This window comes from Toxotes jaculatrix, chromosome 16, assembly GCF_017976425.1.
Source record: "Toxotes jaculatrix isolate fToxJac2 chromosome 16, fToxJac2.pri, whole genome shotgun sequence".
In the NCBI taxonomy this organism is placed as follows: Eukaryota; Metazoa; Chordata; class Actinopteri; family Toxotidae; genus Toxotes; species Toxotes jaculatrix.
In genome coordinates this window covers 9,001,236-9,018,578 of record NC_054409.1, presented here as the reverse complement: position 1 = coordinate 9,018,578, position 17,343 = coordinate 9,001,236, and the positions used below count along the sequence as shown (strand labels likewise).

Sequence of the window (17,343 nt, the reverse complement as noted above, 5' to 3'; positions counted from 1 at the left end):
CATGATATCAATGTTATCTACACAGGGATGGAATAGGAGTTTAATTCAGTTTGATTTTCTGTTACCACTCTGTCATATGATGCAAGAGAGAGAAACAGAAATGTAAATTACGGTGGCTCCCAGCCAGTCAGGCACACAGACATCAGAGACTGAAGAAGCTGGCAGACCGACCGACCGACAGAGAGACAGATAGAGAGGCAGACATCGTCAGTCAACAACTGACCTTTGATCTTCACTTTTGTCACGCGAGTCACGTTTCCCTCAGAGTTGGAGGCGTGGCAGGTGTACTGTCCTGCTGACTGCATGCTCACTGCTCGCAGAGATAAGGCTCCCTCCTGGTAAATATGGAATGACAGATAAAGAGTGAGGTGGACAGATGTAGACAATACACACAGATACATACATATCAATAAGCATTATATACACATATACTCTCTAAAGTCCCTGCAGATAGATACTGAGAGGAGACACACAAACACACAGGCAGATACACACATACGTGTAATAAATAGAATATTTTTCTTTTCACTCCACTATCTGACAACTTAGATTTAACAGATTTTAATGTTAAAGCCCCTGAAAACATGGCTTCAAATCTTAAGTATTTCTCTACAACATTCAAAATAAATGATCAGACTATTTCAGGGAAAAAGTGAAAGGTATTTTTAGGTATTATTTAGCGAGAGTACAACATTCGGAAACACAGTAAATCTGCTTCGTCAGGACTGTGCAGACATGATTTGATCTGCTTTGACTGACAGTGACGAATTTCACTAAATCCTCACTGATGCATGAGAGTACATGACATCTTATGTTTCCAAAAGAGGCCCACTCACTTTAAACCAGTGAAAAGAGAAAACTCTTGAATGTGAAATAACCAATACTGCTGGTGCTTTTCCAAGAAATAGTGTGTTCAGGAGGGATCCTGTCACTCATAGAAAGTATCTGATTAAATTAAAAAAAAAAAAAAAATCAAGACCTTGTAGGCTTGTGACTTTTTTATGAAAAAAAAGCAGTATGTGTGGTGTAGTAAAAAAAAAATCAATACAGATTCATCTAACAGAATTAAACATCTCATGACCCCTCAGATTTAGTCATGTTGAGCCACATGACTTAACAAGCTACCATTTAAATGAAGTTAAAACTAGCTCCACATCAACCAGATACAAAAATAAAATGCTGCTTATAAACAATAGCTAAGGATACAATAGCTAAATAGATATGACAGTTATGGTAAATGGACAAAAAGTTAGAAGCATGTAAAAAAAAAAACATCCATGTATTAACCTTAACATACATTCATTCATTACATACTTGTGTACCTTAAATGAAAAACAGTAGTCAGTTAAAAGCTTGGTCTGTGATAAAGGCCATGAGTGTGTGCAAACACAAGTCACAGAAAAAACAAGGGTGAACTCCTGGTGCCTGTCATATAATGTGCTTGCCAGTTAAGCACAATGTCCATTTATACCGCTTTAATTTAACAAATCCAACAACAAAATAAGGCTATTTTCAACACTGTGTCGTTCTGGATTACTCATCTAAAGTATTATTGTCCTATTTCAGTCAGTGTGGGCGTATTTGTGTATCCACTTTGTTGTCCTTTAATCCCATTCAGCTGTTAAATACAATATGCCTGCAAATGCTACACAATAAAAGCCCTGTTAAGAAATAATAGGTTTCTATCCTGTGAAATGCTATAGAGGGCTTTTAATATGAAAGAGTTACAAGAAGTTGAGGCTGTATTAACAGCATAATGCAGGAACTTTAACAGGGCAAATGGGAACGGATCAAAACAAGGCTTCACACTAATATATGACCAAGTCTCCTTATCAAACAGGGGGGATAAGAAATAAAAGCCTGCCTCTAATATAATCCTGCTTTAAATAAATCCTGTTAACTGTCTGCAGTTGAGGTAAATAAAAGCCCCCGGTCACTATTTGAGGAAACATGGTAGTTAGTTCACACATACCTGATCATTTATTCCCTGAATCACACTTCCATCTTTTAGCCAGGTGATGGTTGGAGCAGGGTTGCCATTGGCAACACAGGGAAGAGAGAGGTGACTTCCAACCAGAGCCTCCACCATAGGGGGCGGGGCTTCAGTGAAGGTGGGTGGAGCTGCGGAGCATTGAGGTGAAGTTTAAACTGAATGTGTGTATACATCTGCATATGAGGAAATACAGGATTTTTAAAAATATAAATAAACCTAAATCACTCAGATATATACACTCAGATATACACACTCAGACATACACACTCCCTGTCTACAGAAAAAGAGAAATCTCAAAGATCCACACTGTCTTCCAAGCAGCAGCAGTGCGAAGGAAAGTGAAAAGAAAAAAGCTGGACTTGAAGACAACAAATCTTTTGTGTCTCTCGTCCCTTTTTCATCAACTCATATATGGCATGACAGCAGCTCGGCCTTGTTTGTTAAACAGTAGCAGCCTGTGTGCAGTTTACTGACATCAAGTTACATTAATATTTCACATCCCAAAGTGAAAATGTCAGTTACAAACACTGTCTTTTAGATCTGCTAACGTGAACATGTTGCTGCCACTTTAAGTCTCAGATCTCATCGGAGAGCTTACAGAGGGCCTCTTAACGTCTGCGAACACTGCGAACGCAAACAAACCACTTGCAGCTTTAACAGTGTATTATCATTTCTCACATCCTTATTGCACCTTTGTATAATAACCAGAGATTTTTTATTGTGCGTCTGTGAACAGGAGAGACCAGGTGGAATTACATTCCTAAAAAAAATAAAAAATAAAAAAGATTTTACATGCTTAATAGATTTATTCCCACACAAGCAGGAGGGTGTTTTTATACAAAGAATAGTTCTTTTAGCTCTGCATTTTTCAGCGTGTTAAGGCTGCGGTCAGTCTCACATGTTGAGACAGAGTGCAAACAATAGGATATGAAGAGTGTACCTGCAGGGCATGTCAGTGAAGTTATATCCAAGGCCTCAAGTACAAAGACATAATCTATTATAAATCTCATCTCTAAACTGACGCTCACACAGACCAGCTCGGTGAAACTGTCTCACCTCGCTTTGATCTGCGGTGTGCTCGGATACTTTGTTCTGTATGTTTGTACGTAGAGTCATAGCAGAGGTTTTTCAAAATATAGTTAAACTTCAAAGCACGAAAATAATGATGCATCTTTTATATTTAGATTTATTATTTAAACCTGTCAATAAGGACGGTGATAACTCAAGAGTCAGAAATTATTCTTTCCAAAATCCGGGTGAAGCAAGCCAAAAGTTTTCCAAATTACCTGATCTGTCTAAAGTTTGAGACATTCTTGTCTTTAAGAAAGTTTTTGAAAAACTTGTACCAACTTTTTAAGTTTAAGTTCAAAGAAGACTGATCAGAATACAGTATATTATAGCCTCAGTCACAAAATGATAAACCAGTGCTGCACAGAATTAAAGAAATCTGAGAAAAGATGTGTGGAAGACAGATTTTTAGTTAGAAGTACACGTCCTATCAGATTGAACTGCTTGATAAGGCTGAAAAACAGAACATCCACATGTACTGAGCTACCATATATACACATAGACATGGACATTAGCTGACACCATGAAACTGTAAAGGAAATGACAAACTGAAATTTAGGATCTACAAAATGTGCTCCACAGAGAGGGTACCTCCAGAGGAAATGTCAGAACTGCATTTGATTGGTGCAACACCCACATTACTGAAAAGAAACATCTAGTGGGAATCTGTGCTAATGTTAGCAAGCTAGTCTTCCACTTTCTGAGTCTTCTAGTTGCTGAGTAGAAGCTAATTAGTCATCATTCTAGCTTCCACCTTCCATGTGGAGTCCAAACTTCACCATCCATACTAAATGTTTAGAGACAGACGTCTTAAATTGTATAAAACCAATGCTATGTGAGCTTGATGGAAAAAAAGGTTGAAAACTTGTCTTGTCTTAACGTTCACAGGCTACAGGGCATCTCCTAGCAACGCCATCCTCAAATGTCAGTCAGCAGTTGCCATGGGAAACACCCACCCAGAGGCTTTAAGCTTGAATACTACTTCCACAGTGTATGTATAAAAAAGCTTATTCTCTTTTGAAAAATGGAAAATTATGCACAATAGTTGCAGAATCATTACGCTTTGTATTACCTTACACAAAATTCAAATTTCAGTTCCACTTTAGGGACCAAAATGGAAATATTTTCGACCCTTAAAAATTACAAGTGCATTTAACTGAAAAGTGTGACTTAATGAAAAATAAGCACTGGTTTTCTACAACCCCTTTTTTTATTCAACAATGCAAAACCTCATACTTTAAATGTTGTCTAAACACAAGCAGCCATGTAAGTTGTCATAAGGTATTTCAAGATGCAAAACAATGAAAAATACAAGTGTTCACAAGAAAAGGGCCTCTGTGAAAGTAAAATGATACTTAAATTGGCAAAATTATGATTTGAATCAGGCCCTGTCTAATCAAAGAATAAGTAATCAAGAATAAAAATCTGCCTGAGGCTGGATTTTCTCTGCTGTTTATTAATGAGGAATGTGCACTTATAGGTAAAAGTTATCCATCCTGATTTCCTATGTTTTGAATGGCAAACTGGGCGAGGGCATCATCATCTGGACCAAATGGCTTTTACTGTCTGAAGTGCTGATTTTTGTCTTATGAAGTTAAATATAACCCACTTCAAAAACATCCATAAAGGCATGAAGCGAAACCCCCCCCCCCCCCCCCCCCACACACACACACACACACACTTCCATAAACCTCACCAGTTACAGAAAGCAGAGTCCAGGTGCCGTTTCGCAGCTCATCTGTTGGTTTATCCAGTAAGAGGATTCGACACTCGTACAAGCCCTGATCATCCAGTTGCAGGCCCCCCAGCCTCAGGGCGGTGATACGCACCAGAGAAACCCGCCCTGCAGAAACACAGTAGGTAAAAAAAAAAAAGTGAGAATGCAGGTGTGAGGGGCAAGAGAGAGACCGTCTGCAGGTGATGCTGATTTCACTTGTCATATCTCAGGTCTGAGCCGTGTGTACTGTTGGAGTGTGATGCTTTGTTGTGCTGAAAAAGAACATTGTACTCAAACGCCTGAAACGACCACACGCCAGCACATGCACCAAGGCACACAAACAACAGCAAGCACATGCACACACAAACTTAGAAATGTGATCTCCTGGTTGCCAGGTGACAGCTCCCTCGAGCCGAAGCGTAGCTCGCAACATCATCCTTTTATCTTTTCCAGGCTGCAGCCCACATCTCTCTGTGTCCATCTAGTTTTCACACTTTATCAGACAATCAGAGAGACAATTGTCGAGTGACCTAACCCTTTGAAGCAACATGGCTAAAAGGAAACTGTCAATAAAAGCATCATGCGAGGACACACAGTCTTCTCTCTGCAGCATCTCAGAAATAAAAACATGTAAACAGCAAACACACTGCGGTCCGGAAGCCTTGGTCCCACTTGGATGTCTGTTGTGATAGTAATTATTAACAGGCTCTGATTTCTGGTGACTGTGGCAGGGAGGGACAGTCCTGACAGTCTAAAAAAAAACAGGAAGTTGGAATTCGGCATGCTGGCAGTGATAACACACCCTATTTGCTTTTCCAAGCTGCCGAAGGGGACTAAATCCACAGGGGAAAAGAGGGGAGGGGAGGTTAAAGTAGAGCAAAATACACATCAGCATACACTCGGGGGATTAGTGCATTTCGAAATCCTACCCTTTGACCCCTGGCAGTTTTTTTTTTCCTCTCTCATGTTTACTGGCTCAGAGCAATATAGGTCACTACTGCACCTCAGAGGAAAGGTAGTGCTGAGGCAGGGATGTTGTGAGAACGTGACTAGGAGTTGTCAGATAGAGAAAAGGGAAGGGTGGAGGTAGAGTAAGAGCATGACCTAATGCCACAACTACAACCATGTGAAAAATGCATGGTTGCAAGAGATTTGAATGTGAGGTAAATTGAGTGTGAGCCCTGATGAGAGGTACAACACAGAAACAAAGAAAAAGACAAGGGAAGTTTAGACCTTTTTGTCTCTCAAAGCACATTATCTATGTCTCTGTGTTTGCGCTGTGCACGTCTGAGAGTGTAAAAACAAGTGTGTGCGCGCCCGCAACACGAGCTTCAGTCAGTGCTCGGTGTGCAAACAAATCTCATGTGGTAAATTTAGGTAAATTTAGCTTTTGCATTGCTGATGTAAATAAAATAACAAGATTTCTCTTTTCTTCTTTCAATCTGATCTCAATCCTCCCCACTAAAAAAAAAAAAAAAAGAACTAGAATTGTTAATGTTGGTGGTTATTACACACAGCAGTTTAACAGATTTTCAATGAATGACAGTTCACATAGTTAATTATGACAATAATAGATTGGGTAATTGTATTGTTGCTTGTCGTTTTTGTAAACTGGGTTGTTGGTTGGCAATTACTGATTGTAATGTGTACTGCAGAATAAACTGAGGCATTGCTAACTATATTATTAACTAGAACAGCATCTCATTTATTTAGCTAATGTAATCCACCACTTTTATTGAAGGCTTTCCTGTTTGAACCTGACAAAATGCTCCTGTGCACAAACCCAGATCCATAAAGAAATAAGTTTTCCCAGTTCCCAGTGGCCTTGCATAGAGTCCTGACCTCAGCCCCATTCAACACCTATGGGATGAACTGGAACGCCGACAGCGAGCCAGACCATATCACCCAACAGCAGTGTTGGACCTGATGAATGTTGTCGAGGCTGAATGGAAGCAAATCCCTGCAGCCTGGTCCCCAAAACCTCACCTTCCCAGAATACTGGAGGCTCTTATAGCAGCAGGCTAATGTGTCTGGAATGAGATGTTCACAAATGGGCATTTGGGTGTAAAGATCCACAGACTTTTGGCCATAGCGTATTTGTGTTCTCTAAAATTGCTCTGGGACCTAAACCAGAATAGATAAATTAATTTGTTATTGCTAATGAGAGCTTATTGGGTTCCACATAAAAAATAAACAAACGTTTCTGTGCTTTATTTCCTACAACATTCAGTCATTAGGCACCTTCACAAATGTGCAGCTAGAAATTTGCATTACAGTAATGAAATGGAAAAAAGTAACTAAAAGCTCTGCTAAATCGCAGACCAACATTATTCCACAGATGCACAGTGCACGTAACCAAATAAGAGTGCTACAACAGGGACTGAAAATGATCCTGACAACAGGTAGAAGCCCAACCACCCCACCAACAGCAGACACTCCTTCTCCTTGTATGCCCTGCTCACCCCCTCCACCCCCGGCCCTCTGCTCACCCACTCCATTAAATTAGCTGAAGAGCAGCTTCTAGAATGGCCCAAGCTAAACAACAACCTCTATCAGTTCATTTCATGCACACAAACCGACACACCACACACACACAGACGCACACAACTGCACAATGCATTTATTTTCTGTTTCCAACTGAACATCACCACCCCCCCCCCCCCCACCCCAAAGGCCTTGTCCCTAAATACACTCTCAGGTGACAGAGAAACACAAAACCATTCAGTGCAGAGAAGAAATACAACACTTCACAAATGAAAAGGTTCAGTCTGAAATTAAAAGTCTGCAGACTGACAAAAATGCTTTGGCGGTTTTAGAGCAGAACAGCTTATTATATGTGGTGGTTATTATCTTTAAGACAATTAGTTTCAAAGGAAATTTTAGAAATAATCTTCATTCAGCCGAGCCTCTAATTAAAAACCTTTATGTAACGTCATCTGAGATGGATCAAGTAGCCTATGCAAAATCACATCTTCTTTGAAAAACACTTCTTAAAACTCATTTTTAATCAGTTGGTTCTTCAATAATTTCAGCGTGTTTTATGCTTCATTGTGTTCATTGTTTATATTCTGTTCTGCTCAGAATTTTGGCTGGGCCACTTCAGCAGGACCAGCCCTATATGTTGCCGCCTGACTGACTGAGTGATGAAGTTCCACCACTGGTCAGTTGGCTGAGTGTTGGAGTTTCCCCATTGGCCATTGCTCTTTCAATATGAATTGGAGCAAACGGTTTATGTCATCAGGAAGGCGTTCACAGGCAGTGTTGCCAACTTAGCACCTTTGTTGCAACCTGTACTGACTTTTCTGACCCCTGTAGCAACTTTTTTTCACAAAAGCGCATCGACACATCGAGAAACTTCCTTAAATTTCCTTCAATTTCGCACACTGACAATATGTGGTCAGTCTTGATATGGGTTAGGGTTAGGGTTTTTGTTAGTATTTAGGTTTTTTTTTTGTAACAATACATTGCATGTAAAGCACGATGAATTGCATTCATCAAATGTGCTTTCAACTCAAAAAAACTTTTTTAAAACAATTTTAAACGTAACTTTAAAATGACACAACAGCTCTGAAGAAACGGTTGCAAGGTTGAGTTCTTTTACAAAGAAGCAGGCCCTTCACTGACAAAAGGAACACGTTGAAGGCTATGGAATAAGGTTTTTTTTTTTTTCCTCAGTTTTATTCAGAGTGAAGGATGCACCAGAGATATTGATTTTCTTTCGTCTAAAATGGATCTGTAGCATTTTGGAAATTAAGTTTTTAGATTATAAAAAAAAATGTCTTTTGGGGAATTATCTGGAAAGTGTCTTGTTTGGTTTGACAGGGCTCTATATGAAAAATTATTTAAATTCAATACCATTTTGTGCGACCCGGGCGTTTATGTCCCTGAGAATGTGATATTCACGGGCAGGAAGCCCACATCGCCTCTGAGAGATGTCGTCAGCTCTTGGCAAGCTGCACAGAGGCATTCAGGTTTCGGTTATAGAAAGAAGCAGATAAGGTTTCACTCCTCGCTGCTTGTTGCTCTATTAAGCTACACAGTGTCACCGTTTGAAATTTGAATTGAGAGCTCTGTTGCTATCAGAGGCTGAGGCCTACTCACTGCTGTAACAAACATAAGCGATCCCTGTGCAGACCTTCATTTGGTCCATGTGGAAGCATATTAGCCATGTTAGCTGCGTGTGCTGTGTTATGCCTGCACACAGTCTGCTCAGGCTGATTGTGATGGGATTTACATGGAAACATTGGATTTATACAGCTGTATTTACTTTTTATGGAGTCAGCATCTGTATGGGCGCGGAGGGGTTTTCTATCCTGTGCACAGAGCACACGCTAATCCTTTGATCTTTGCTGCTCTATTACAACAAATACATTTAAACCCTTTTAGCTCTCATCACCCTCAAGGGAGCAATCTGAAGAAAATCTAATGTATCTCACACTTCGTGAAGCTACACACACTCAAACAGAAAGATTATTGATGGAGGACATGGCCTGCAATCAGAAAAGTTACATTTTTTATCCATTTAAGGTAGCGAAGAGGGAGGAAGGGAGGAAAGAAGAGGGAGTCACTCAGTGTAAAAAATTCCATAAGATTCACTCTTACGGACTCTGGGTTTCTGAAGACAAGCTGCTGAGACATCTGAGAACATTCATAGCCCCAGGAGGTGAAATCCAAACCAGTTGTTCCTTCTCTAAAGCGTTAGTTTCCCATGCTGCACCTGTTACTCCCACACCAGCCAGTACCTGTGAGAAAGCCTGTCCAATCAGCACCAGACTGGACAAAGCATCTTTTTGAAACCTTTTGTATCCACAAAGAACATCAGCTTTCTGTTTGTCATCGGAGACGCATGTGATTAGCATACCTGTCCTTTTAAAGAAGGTGCTTTTCTGTGCAGGATGTTTTATGGTCGAATGAACTGTACAAAAAGTGTAATTCATGGGGCAAAGGGTAGGCAAATTTTAGGGTTTTTACTACCTGTATATTGCCCTGCATCTTCTGAAACTAGCATTCAGTGTAATGACATGTGACATCAGTGTACGTTGAAGGATCGTCTTCAGAGTCAGCGACAAAAGGCTACAGTCTTTTATGAGCCTAGGCTGAAATTAAAGTCTGCACCTCTCCCACTTACGATAATTCATCAGCCAAGGTTCACCCTGACTTTACTGCTATGTAAATGTCTGTATCGTATTTTCTGCTCGGGCTGGGTGAGGGAGTGGCATCCAACTCAAATGAGAAAGGCCTCAGCTCAGCTGAAAGCAGGTTCTGATCCTTTGACAAACACACACCTAAATGCACTGATTACAGCTCTTTACTTTATGTCGGTACAACCAATGAATCAGTACAAACAATGAATCAGTACGACCAGACATTTTTTTGGATTGTACTAATATAGCGACGTAAAGGATAAGGCTGGTAATGCTCCCTATTTTTCTTATTATCAACAAATTACATGAAAACGAAGACGAAAACTAACTGATCCTACTAATAGGTATTGTTTTTGCAGCCAAAGCCTGTTATATCTTATTTCTCTGTGCCACAGAGTTCCATTGTTGTCCACACAGGTTTATGACACATCAGTGAGCCACACCGTTACACTGGGTGACGTGTTCTTTCATTACAATCGACATGGACACTGAAATTTATTTTGAGTCATTCCCCTTCATGTCATCCCGGTGATATAAATACCCAGTAGCTACCCAAATGACCAAATGTGTGTCAATCTGCAGCTGAAGATAGTCCACAATAATTCACAATTTGCTCTTCTTTCAGTTAAATTTGACAATTTGAAAAAAAAGGAAAAAAAAAACAAACAAAAAAAAAAACAGTGCCCCACTGTTTAGGGTTGTTTCTAAAGATTTATGTCTTCAGGTGGGGATTGGAGCTGATTTCCACAGTCAGAATAGAGAACTACAGCAGGAAACTATTTAGAGTACAGGTCTCCACTAGTACATTGCTGGTTTTTAGTATTTTCCTGGGATTTGTAGACAATAACAAAATTATAGGATGACATCAGACTTGTCCTTAAAGAACCATAATGTATTCTTTTCAGAGCATTATTTTTGAAAATGACATAAAAAAATTAAAGTGCAATTATCGATACAAATGTAATATTCATATTGTTTATAAATTTTTACCTACATTTCTACATAGTGCCACTGTTCTGTATGCTAAAATAAAGTTTTTGCCTTTTATTTGTTGGTGAAACAGTTGAAACTCCACCAAACGTGAATATTCTAGGTGTCTTGTTCATCATTTTACACACATTTTCCCCAAAATCAAACTGACATTTTCAGTATCTTTGAAAACTTGGGGAGCTCCACTAGAATTTAAAATCAGTTTGTGTGGGTTTGAACAATGGCTGGCTGCGTAGTTTGTGAAGACTGATGCAATAGTGGGTAAGAGGGGTTTAAGAGGTTAAGTCTCTAATTATTTTAGCCGTATTTATTAAATGACATGTTGATTGCTGATATCGACTATCTACCCATGTACACATTGGCGAAAATAAATGGCAAGATTAATTATTTAGAGCTTGGTAGCTGTCTGCTGCCACCTGAATGTTAAACAGTCTGAATTATTTCAGTCTTTGAAGTGCAGTTTCTTTCTAAAACTGCACTTTAGTCAAAACCATACGTGGTGCTCCTGCAGAAATTCAAATAGCCTTTGGAAAGGTCGATAGGCTGAATTTTTCTTCAGGCAGCTCAATGGAAAAGAAAACAACTTTGACAAAAGGAAGATCTGAGCCACCCAGACATGCTTTCTTTTTGTTCACATTAGTCCCATTGTTTGTGACTTTAAAGGATAACAGAACCTACACAAAGGTATTCTTGGTCCATTGAGGATCTTTTTCCCCACAGACTCTCTTTGTTCTCAGAGCTGTAGGCAGAAAGTGCACAATAGATTATGATGCAATGTGAGAGTTTCAGCTCCTTTAAAAAGTAGCTCCCACTGAGGCTGGTTTGAAAGGCCATCAAGGTGTGGTGCTGAATATACTCTGAGACCCAGATACTGGTTACATTCTTTCAGTGGAAGAAACTTGGACTAAAGCATAAAAGCCCTCATTCTAATTACTTTCAAGTTGGGCCCTAAATTCTTTATTTCTGTTATAATGATGAGTGATTGTGGTAAAAACACACTTAAACAGTTGCTGACATTAAAACAACAAATGTCAACCTCATAGTGGCGCTAAAGAAAGAGTAATGGGAACACTAGCGTTAGTAGATTTTATCCTCTGGTGACTGTGAATGTCTTAACATGATTTCATGAAAGTCCATGCAACAGTTTTTGAGATATCTCAGTCTGAACCAAAGTACTGGACTAATCAGCTGACACTGCCATCCACAGATATACATACAGCTCTGGTGTTAGCATGGCTTACAGAGATTAGTGTTAACTGCAGGCCTTCTTTGTGGGATTTTTTTTTAGGACACTAGTAGCTCATTTCCTACATTGCTACATTTCCACAATGTACTTTTGTAGTCTATGCTTAATTAATAAATACAAACACAAACACATGAACACCTGTATTGATATATGACTTATTTTTTTTATCTTAACTCTTAGTAAATTTCCTCATATGTCTTTGGCATTTCTGTAATGCAATTTCTTGTTACCTACCAGCCCTACATATATGCTAATATAGATATATCTATAGTATGATAAGCAAAAATTTGTTGGTAATATTGGCCATGCTGGTGTTTCAGTCAGGTTCATATCGCATGTTAAAGTGTTACAATGAAGTGTTAAGAGCATGAGCAATGCATAGAACAATTTGAGCATAGTTAAATGTTATCATGCCAAATGAAAACAAAGCTCAGGTTAAAAATAACCACAATTATACAGAACAACAACATGCTGCCTCAGACAGTGGCAGACAATTATAGCAATCGCAATTAACAGTAAAGAAGGGATGTGTGCAGCATTACAGTTTTCAGCTGGGGTATTTATTGTGATGACAGATGCTCACCCTCATATTGTGGATGGACCCGAGGCACATAGGATCCAAATTTGATCAAGACAGGGATGTCGAGTCCTTGTCGAACCCATTCTACCACATGCAGAGATGCAGAGGACACAGCAGCTGGGTCTGATGGAGGAAAACTGCACTCCAACTCCACCACACTTCCAACCTTTCCACGCACCTCCGGCCTCGCACCTTCAACGGTCACTGTTGGGTTTATCAAAAGCAAAATAACAGATTACTTTCAGTTGGTTTACTTTTAAGCATTAAAAGTAAACCAATAATTAATGATTAATATAGACAATGGTGTATACACATCTTAGAAAAGATTAGCTGGAAGGACAGTGGGATGCAAAATATCTTTCTAATAAAACAATGGAGATACTTACAAAATAGGCAAAAAGCTGCCACCACAGTGAAAGTCTGCAAATATGATCTCACTGGCCCCATATCTGTCAGTCATACAACCTGCAGCATGTTCAATCTGTTGGTAAAAGAGACACAATTGTCACAATCACATTACTTCCTTGGCTCCACATAAGAAGACAGCCATCTGTGACAGATTTCCAAACTAAAAAGGCTACAGCAAAGCTGCCACTTCTGTCATAATTTTACAGACGGGGATGGGGGGGGTAGCATTCAGATTTTATACAGCTTTCCAATAACTGGAATTCATCCCATATCATTACACAAATGGGCAGAGCTGCCTCTGCTGCCAGAAATCTCCCTGGCCCTATATCCTTTTCTGAAAGTAAATGTCATAAATGTCACATAAATCTTTTGAGAGTCACGTGTGGAGTGACATCTAAGTGTTTTATTTAGAGCACATCAATGAAGACATTTGGCTGGAGGAGCCAGGAGACTCAGCACTCAAAGACAGAGAAGACAGATATAAGCTAAGCTGATGGGGGCGCAGGCTACCGCAAGGCATCTAAGAGTGCAACTTAATGTCAAGACACAGCGTCCGATTTGATCCGGTCAAGACAATCCCTGCTTCTGTTTCATTTACTGGAGCAAAGAAATCAACGCAATTTCCTTGCTCTCAGTAAATATCGCTTTTACAGTCACCTTCTGTGGTATAAATTACGCTAATGTATGAATTCGCTCTCTAAGCCAGTAAACACCACATGTGCTAATGCAAGATTTTCTCTTTTTCCACACATCTGTCTTGATATCATGCGGACCACAGCTGCTGCTGGTTAAGGTCAGATGCGACAGGAAATGGGCATAACAACTCTTCATTTTCTTCATTTAAAGAAAGACTACGTACAGGGGCCACAGAGGCTGGAAATGACCAATACTGGTTGATGGTAAATGTTACTGTATTAGCCACTATAAGCCATTATAGCCACTATAAGCTAGTGATTATATAACAGACCAAGCACGTGGCTGCAGCAGCAGAGTATTTTATTCCTTATTAATTTAACTGCAGTGTGTGTTATTGCTTCTCTCAATCACTTACATGGTTAAATTCTATGTTATATAAATAATTATGCAACTTTTTAAATAATACTTAAATCACATAATCCGTAACACTTTAGAATAACGATCCTTCATAATTTATAAGCTATTAGTAGATATTGAACTAGTCATGAATAAACCATTTATATACATTTGTAAATAATTATAAAACCATTTATAATTAAAGTTGTACAATTTTATATATATATAAAATGTATATATGACTTATATATGATTTAGGCATTATTAAAAATGCTGTGTCAACATTGTTTGTACATGATTTATTCATCATCAACTAATTTTCAATATTATCAACCTTATTAGTAAATTATTGGTGAAATAGTGTAGATGTGTTAAAAATTCCACTGTACCACCATTTGTTTATTCATGTTTAACAGATGATTGGTTAGGTATTCATAAAAAATCTATGAATGATTTGCAGATGTTATTATGTCCCTTAAAGTGAAGACTATTCATTATTTACACGTCTGTTAATGTGCCACCGTTTCTTTATTCATGTTGATTTGTTAGGTATTCATAAAAAAAAATCTATACAGGATTTGCAGATGTTATTATGTCCCTTAATCTAAAGTGAAGACTATTCATTATTTACAAGTGTCTGTTAATGTTTATAAATGATTTGTGGACCTTTTACTTACCTCTTATGAATGATCTGGTTTTAATAAATACAGATATGAAGCAATTACTAACTTGTCCTTTCATGTTGAAACAAATGATTTGTTAGACATTCATAAAACATCTATAAATCAGTTGCAGATGTTCTTATGTCCCTTAATCTAAAGTGAACCATATTTTTCATTAACAAATATCTAATAGTGTTTGCTAAAGATCTGTAGACTTTTTCATCACATGTAATGTTGTAAACAATTTTGGGATCCATCCTTCCTTGTGACATCAAACAGTGACAGAATTAGGAGTACAGAGTACAAGAGTATAAAACATTTTATTAAAACAAACACAGCAACCAATGTGCTACGAAACAACATATAGCAATAACACTGAAGTGCTTTTCAACAGCCCTCACATTCAAAACACTGTTAACACAGATTAAAAATTGTTTGTTCTGCCAACAGGGCCTCCTTCGCTTTGGTCAACTCCTCTATTTTTTAGGATTGTGCATCATCTTTTTCCTTGGCCTGTGTGCGCAATTTCTTGGCCGACAGCACAGCTGTGGGGGGCGGTGGCATTAGGTTACCTGAAACCACACAGAAAGGACCAGTGGCAGCTAGTTAATCAAAAGTGATTGTTACTATAACATTGTGTTATAACTTGGGATGGGAACTGGTAAAAAGTAATGGATGTCAAATCTATTATCAGTTCTGCTTATTGATCTGATTCTTTAATGATTCCCTTATCGATTCCTGATTTGAGAAATGTGTGAGAAAAACCTCCAAAAATCAGCCAGTTAGAATCAGGACAGGAGGATGCCTGCTGGCTGCTACCGATTCTCAACCTGAACTGATTCCCATCTCTAGTTATGACGCCAGCTAAAACAAGTACTACTATGCTTAATAGCACAAGCACAAGTTCTTCAGTGTTTCATGTTACGATAGCTTATCCCCTTGCATCAATCTGCATTCACCATGTGGGATTAGCAAAACTATCCAAACCACACTGACGTGTTGATAAAGTTAGCTAGACTAGCAGATATAGCTAATAGAGCTAACTAGCTAAAACCGATTAGTGTTAGTGCTTGCTTGATTTAGCAGATTAGACAGTTTAGCAGAGTCGGCCAGGTAAAATAAGTCAATAAATAAGTTAACCAGCAAACGTGGATTTAGAACTGTGGATTAGTAACGTTACTGTAACAGTTAGCTTAAAGTTACCTGCGCTGCTGCTGCCAGCTCCTTCCCCGTCTTCAACAGTCGAAGGTCGCTTGGAGCACTAAACTCTTGTTGTGACGTACATGTTCCAGCCTCAAATGTCTAACGGACCGCGTTGCCAGATAGGAAATGTTAAAATATTGAGAGAAAGTGTACATGAGTCATAACCAACAGCAGAAACGTGTAGGCTCTGCTGTCGCTGGCTGTGCTGGCTGAAAGTGGTGCTGCGTTCAGGGACACAATGAACATTTCTAAAGCACTTAATGTAAAATATACTATCAAAGAAGGCACATCAAAGAAAGAAAATATGCATGTTAGAAAATATTTAGACAGTGTCATGTTTAGATGTTGTAGATTTGTTGCATCTTTTCTCTGCGCTGTAGATGTGACTTTTTAAATTTCCCACAACACGGGAAGGCATCAATTGACGTATACAAGCTATAGCTACTAATACAAAGTGTCACAATTATCAAATTAACGTATATTATGGGACTTTTGACATCACTGATCGTATATAGTACAAAGGGCACAATTATTGTACAAAATATGGTAATTGTCATACACCTGGCAACACTGCTAACAGCTCTCTAAACACACAGACATATAAAAATGTCGAACTGCCTTGTGGGAGATTTAAGTTTTCTGGCGGGCCCATCCATTCATTCATAAATGCGGGATATGCATTCAAATGTAGGCGGCGAACTTGGAGGTTTAATTTTTGTGAGCTGTTAAAATGACTGGTTTGGCCAGTATATTGGGAGAGCTGACAGAAGGGAAAAAGCTTCCAATAAACACCACAAACTGATTAAATGGATGCAAAAGAAAAATATACTACAAAGGAAGGTTAAATGCAATTCATGTCGGCATAAAAGGAAGCTGAAGCTACAGAGAGATTGTGTGGATGGACTTGATTAAGATTTTTTTTTATGGAAACCTAACAAATCATCTGTTAAACATGAATAAAGAAATGGTGGCACATTAACAGACGTGTAAATAATGAATAGTCTTCATTTTAGATTAAGGGACATAACATCTGCAAATCATTCATAGATTTTTTATGAATACCTAACAAATCATCTGTTAAACATGAATAAACAAATGGTGGTACAGTGAGTTTTTTAACACATCTACACTATTTCACCAATAATTTACTAATAAGGTTGATCACATTGAAAATTGAATAAATCATATACAAACAATGTTGACACAGCATTTTCAATAATGCCTAAATCATATATAAATGTTGTACAACTTTAGTTATAAATGGTTTTAAAATCATTTAAAAATGTATATAAATGGTTTA

General features: G+C 38.5%; 1 protein-coding gene across 4 annotated transcripts in view; it reads right to left on the bottom strand.

Moving 5' to 3' along the window:
* igsf9a (immunoglobulin superfamily, member 9a) overlaps positions 1-17,343 on the bottom strand; it is a 116,613-nt gene that overhangs the window by 91,874 nt on the left and 7,396 nt on the right. For all 4 annotated transcript variants that reach the window (XM_041059514.1, XM_041059516.1, XM_041059515.1 and 1 more), the window contains exons 2-6: positions 13,125-13,219; positions 12,742-12,942; positions 4,758-4,904; positions 1,973-2,121; positions 224-335 (exon numbers count right to left, since the gene is read on the bottom strand). In XM_041059514.1, coding sequence (XP_040915448.1) covers positions 224-335; positions 1,973-2,121; positions 4,758-4,904; positions 12,742-12,942; positions 13,125-13,185 — 670 coding nt within the window. In that variant the 5' untranslated portion in view covers positions 13,186-13,219. The remainder of the gene's footprint in view (positions 1-223; positions 336-1,972; positions 2,122-4,757; positions 4,905-12,741; positions 12,943-13,124; positions 13,220-17,343) is intronic.